The 4,608-nt window shown below is 45.3% G+C and overlaps 1 protein-coding gene across 1 annotated transcript in view; it reads left to right on the forward strand.

Annotated features, from left to right (window-relative positions):
• MROH9 (maestro heat like repeat family member 9) overlaps positions 1 to 4,608 on the forward strand; it is a 67,831-nt gene that overhangs the window by 18,534 nt on the left and 44,689 nt on the right. The window contains exons 4-5 of the mRNA XM_059414223.1: positions 627 to 713; positions 2,841 to 2,945. Coding sequence (XP_059270206.1) covers positions 627 to 713; positions 2,841 to 2,945 — 192 coding nt within the window. The remainder of the gene's footprint in view (positions 1 to 626; positions 714 to 2,840; positions 2,946 to 4,608) is intronic.

Below are 4,608 nucleotides of genomic sequence, written 5' to 3' on the forward strand. Positions count from 1 at the left end.
TCGTCCCGCGGCCCAGGGTCCCGCAGCGCGCCCCCGCAGGTCGTCCCGCGGCCCAGGGTCCCGCAGCGCGCCCCCGCAGGTCGTCCCGCGGCCCAGGGTCCCGCAGCGCGCCCCCGCAGGTCGCTGTCCTTGTGATGTCCTTCACCTTTTATCCCTACCGTAGATTAACCGCAGTGTCTTCCAGCTTTCATCCATGCCCCCCGGACTCCTTGGCAATTCTACGACTCACGGGATTTGATGGGTTGTACAGGAGTTACAGGAACGGATGAATGAAGACATCTGGGGTTAATTATTTTAGCAAGGACAAGAGTTTATGGACAAATGCTCCAAGAAGGAAAGTAAGAGCAGGGCGAGGCGGAGGGAGGACCAGCCCTGCAGTGCGGGGAGCCGCACCTCTGGTCTCGGTTTCCCCAGCACAGCCGCAGGGCGCAGCCGCCCTGGAAGGTGGAGGGTGATGTATGGCCCGTGGTCCTGGGAGCTCTCGTCCCTCTGGCTGGCTCTCTCCTCTCTTACCTTCAGTTTATGGGGAGAACGCAGGACCCCGGGGCATAAAGCCATAGACACTGAACACAGTTATGTCTAATTTTACCTGGCCAGCTGCTTGTGTCACTTTTTTTGTTTTTCAGAATCTGTATCAAAACACTTTAAACTTATTTGAGGACACTCTTCTGATCTTAGTGTCTAAAGATCTCTACAAACTGCAAATCTTAAAGGTAAAATAAAGGGAAAATGAGCAATTTTGTTTCCTTTTCTTAAATCTAAAGAGGTCATTATATTCACTTAGTATTTCCCTTTTCCTATACTCATGTCTCCTTCAAGTATTTGGTGGCTGATTTTTTTTTTCTTTTCCTCCCAAGCTGTCTAATGATCCCCCAAATGAAATCACTTCCTTTTATTTCAATTGAAGAGACATAATTTTAAGAATTCAATTTTGGGAAGATGGCAGCAACAAAACAGTTAAGAAGCCCCATGTTCTGTGGCAATGTAAGAGTGATACAGTGTGGTTTAGCAGAAAAGAGAGGGCGATCGGCTTAGACGACCTGCGGGTCCATGCAGCCATGCCGGGATGGTCTCCGTAGGCTTGCTTCCTCCCCAGCACCGCTGGAGCTGAAGCATCCTGGCTTCATGGACACCGTGGTGTCCGAGCAAAGCCCAACAACTGTCCGAATCCCCACTTACATTTGGACATCAGGGTGTCTTAAACGTCCCGGGCAGAGACAGGAGGCTGCTCAGGATGTCTTACCATCCTCAACGGCTTCTAATATGATGGCATCAGGGGCACCTGTCAGGAAACAGTGGGAAACCAGGTTGACTTATTCTACTAGGAGCATTACGGGTTTAGGCAAATCATAAAATACATTCAAGTAAAGAAGCAGAATTGGTATCTGGGAAGACAAGAAGGAATGCAAGGGAAAATGAAATACACGGAGTGAATTTGTGCCTAATTTGAGTCGAACATTTTTTGTGAATTTTTAAAAATTTAACCTCACAACTCTTTAAAGTCCTTATTATTATCCCATTATTACAACCACCTCCCCACACAGGCTCTTTCAACCGATAAACTACTGTTATGAGCATTTACTCTACATCGGGTTGACTAAGCTGAATATTTCACGTGTAGGTTATCTCATTTAACCCTTAAAATAACCCTCTGAGGAAGCTACTGTGATTTTCCCCCAGTTTGCTGATAAGGAAATGGAAGCAATAATATGTGCCATGCTAATGAATGGGGGGCTCTCTAACTTGGAAACCTGTTCCCTGACTGTGTTGTTCTCATACCTTCCATGTCTAGAAACTCACTTGATTCTCAAAAAGAGCAAAAAGCCCGCTCTTGGGAAAGGCACAGTCTGACCCCCCTGAGATTTAGACACTCTTCTGCCCTAGGAAATGGACTTGAGAACAGTTTTCTACAATGGGAGTGAGTGAAAGGAGTAGATTTAGCACAAATACTGTGGATTCGAACAGAGTGCCTTGAGACATCTGTTAGCGGGGGCGCTGGGTAGCTCAGTGGGTTAAGCCTCTGCCTTTGGCTCAGGTCAGGATCTCAGGGTCCCAGCATCGGGCTCTCTGCTCAGCTGGGAGCCTGCTTCCCACCACCTCCCCCCCCCCCCCCGCCCCCCTGCCCACTTGTGATCTCTGTCAAATAAAAAAATAAAAAACTTAAAAAAAAAAAAAGAAAAAGAAAAAGAAAGAAAGAAATCCATTAGTGGTGGTTGGAATGTGAGGCATATGCCGTTTCCTCGCTTACCAAGCTTGTAAATATGTCACTGCTTCTGAAGGCTTAGAACAGAGTTACAGCAAGATGGAGTCGAATCAAAATTAGCAAGAACTTTCTAACCGAGCTGTCTCCAGGAATATTCTCTGCAACTATGAGCCAGAAAATATCTGAGTGTTGAGTCTGCAGAGGAAATTCTGGAGTGAGATGACATTTCAGGATCAGATGACATTTCAATTCTTTTTAAAAACTGAAAATCAGATCCTGTGATGAGAGAGACAGAGAGAGCGGATATGTACTTTGAAAGAAAAACAAGAGAAGCTGCTAACAATCCCATGATAGTCTCTTGTTAAACTTTTCATGATAACTGACAAAGTGACTTACAATGCACATCATGAGTAAATATTCATTGCATAAAATTAAGTAACATATAATTCAAGTGTGGTTATGACAGTAGATGAACTAGTATACTCCTAGCTTGTCATCTTTTTGAGATAAATGTAGGTTAGATAGGAAATAATCAGGGTCTGCGGGGGCCCTTGACTTGGTGAAGTTGGAGGCTAATGGAGGGAGCTTGTAGACATGGAAACCCCGGGCTCTAGGATGATGACTGTGTTTTCCACAGGACATGGTTGTGTGGATGAACGAAGATAGCTCCTACCTACAGGAGAGGGTTATGGTGATCATCAGCAGGGTGCTAAGCTTTGCGTCCCGGAGAGTCAGGGGATACGTAAGTCACCCAGCGCCATCACACCACATGCTTCCAAGGCTCATTGCCCTAACCCCGCTCTCCGAGCCTTGGACCTTGAAAACTAAGCACCTGCTTGGTAGGACCGTGCTGGCAGGGTGGGACAGGCAGAGTAGAGTCCATATACTCCACGGTTTAGGTCCATCAGAGCAGAGTCTCTCAACCAGTTGCTAAGACCCTTTATGCTTCCTGCCCACAGCACGAGTGTGTCAAACTTCCACGGACTCCCGCATTCTCTGTGGCTCGCGACCAGTGTCACGTGCACCCCTAGAAATCCTTCCATCCCTCTTTCCTCCTTATTTCTCCTTTTCCTAAAGTATTTTTAAACCATTATGCATTTATTTGAAATTTATACAAGTCATTCCTGAATCGTGTCCCTGTGTGGCACGCTAGCGATGGGGCAGAAGTCCTTCCTCTCCTCCCCCGCGTGCTGCCGTGACGGGGCCCTGCTGACAGCCTCCGTGCACACACCCGTACACGCGTGCACGCTCTGAGATACACGGATTGTTACTTAGTGCTTCTTGATTAAAACCACATTATATTTATACCTGGTTCTGCAATTCGATTTTTTGCTGAACAGTACGTTCCTCAGGGATCTTCCTGGGAATATGTGTGGAGTTACCTCATTCTTTCAGCCGAAGCATATACCCATAGTTCTAGTACATTGTAATCTACTTATAGATGGACATTCAGGTATATTTAGGGTTTTTTTTTTTTAGTTCGACACTATACAAATGGTCACCTTTGTTCCAGTACATACGTACTTAGAAATACTTAGAAAGATGATAGATGACAGAGTAGGAGTAGGTTCTCATTTCAGCACTACAGAATTACCTCGTTCGTACTCCTGCGGATGTTACACGGTTTCCCTACACTTCCACCACACGGGCAAGTCACTGCACTTTCTAATTGTTGCCTTTCAAATGCAGAACAAATGGGCATCTCATAACTGCCGGTATTTGCTGAAGTTTTCTATATTTTTAATAACATCATTGCCTTCCTTCTAAGAGACCTTACTATCTATAAACATTTCTCTCTCTTACGGATACTGTGTCCCCAACCTATGTTTTGCAACTCACCCTTAACTGTGATTTTTTTATTAATTATTTTTATTAACATATAATGTATTATTTGCCCCAGGGATACAGGTCTGCGAATCGTCAGGCTTACACACGTCACAGCACTCACCATAGCTCGTCCTCAACTGTGACTTTTAAACGTGCACTTCTAACTGCTCCTCTGATTGTCTGAAATATTTTAGGCGTTCAGATTAAAGGGGATCAGAAACATGCATTTATGATACCATCTTCGTGTAGCCATCTTCTACTACTTATACAAATAGTTTCCAGACATATTGAGACAAAAAGCCTACATAACCCTTAGAACGTACCTGAATTCTCACTATTTTGTTTAACATCAGCTTTGGGATGTCACACAATTTTCTTACATGAGGAAACGTAATCCGTGATGTTCTTTGCATCATGTTGATTATTTCAAAAGAGGGATGGAGTGCTTTGTTTCAGTCTTTGGGCTCTCCGGGTCTCTAAAGTGGCTGGCTGTCCCTTCAAATGTTCGAAAGGCGAATCACACCGAGTTTCTCAGCAAGGCTTGACGTGGAGTTAGTTCCCGTCCCCGGCCTGCTTGT

This window comes from Mustela nigripes, chromosome 10 (assembly GCF_022355385.1).
Source record: "Mustela nigripes isolate SB6536 chromosome 10, MUSNIG.SB6536, whole genome shotgun sequence".
NCBI lineage: Eukaryota > Metazoa > Chordata > Mammalia > Carnivora > Mustelidae > Mustela > Mustela nigripes.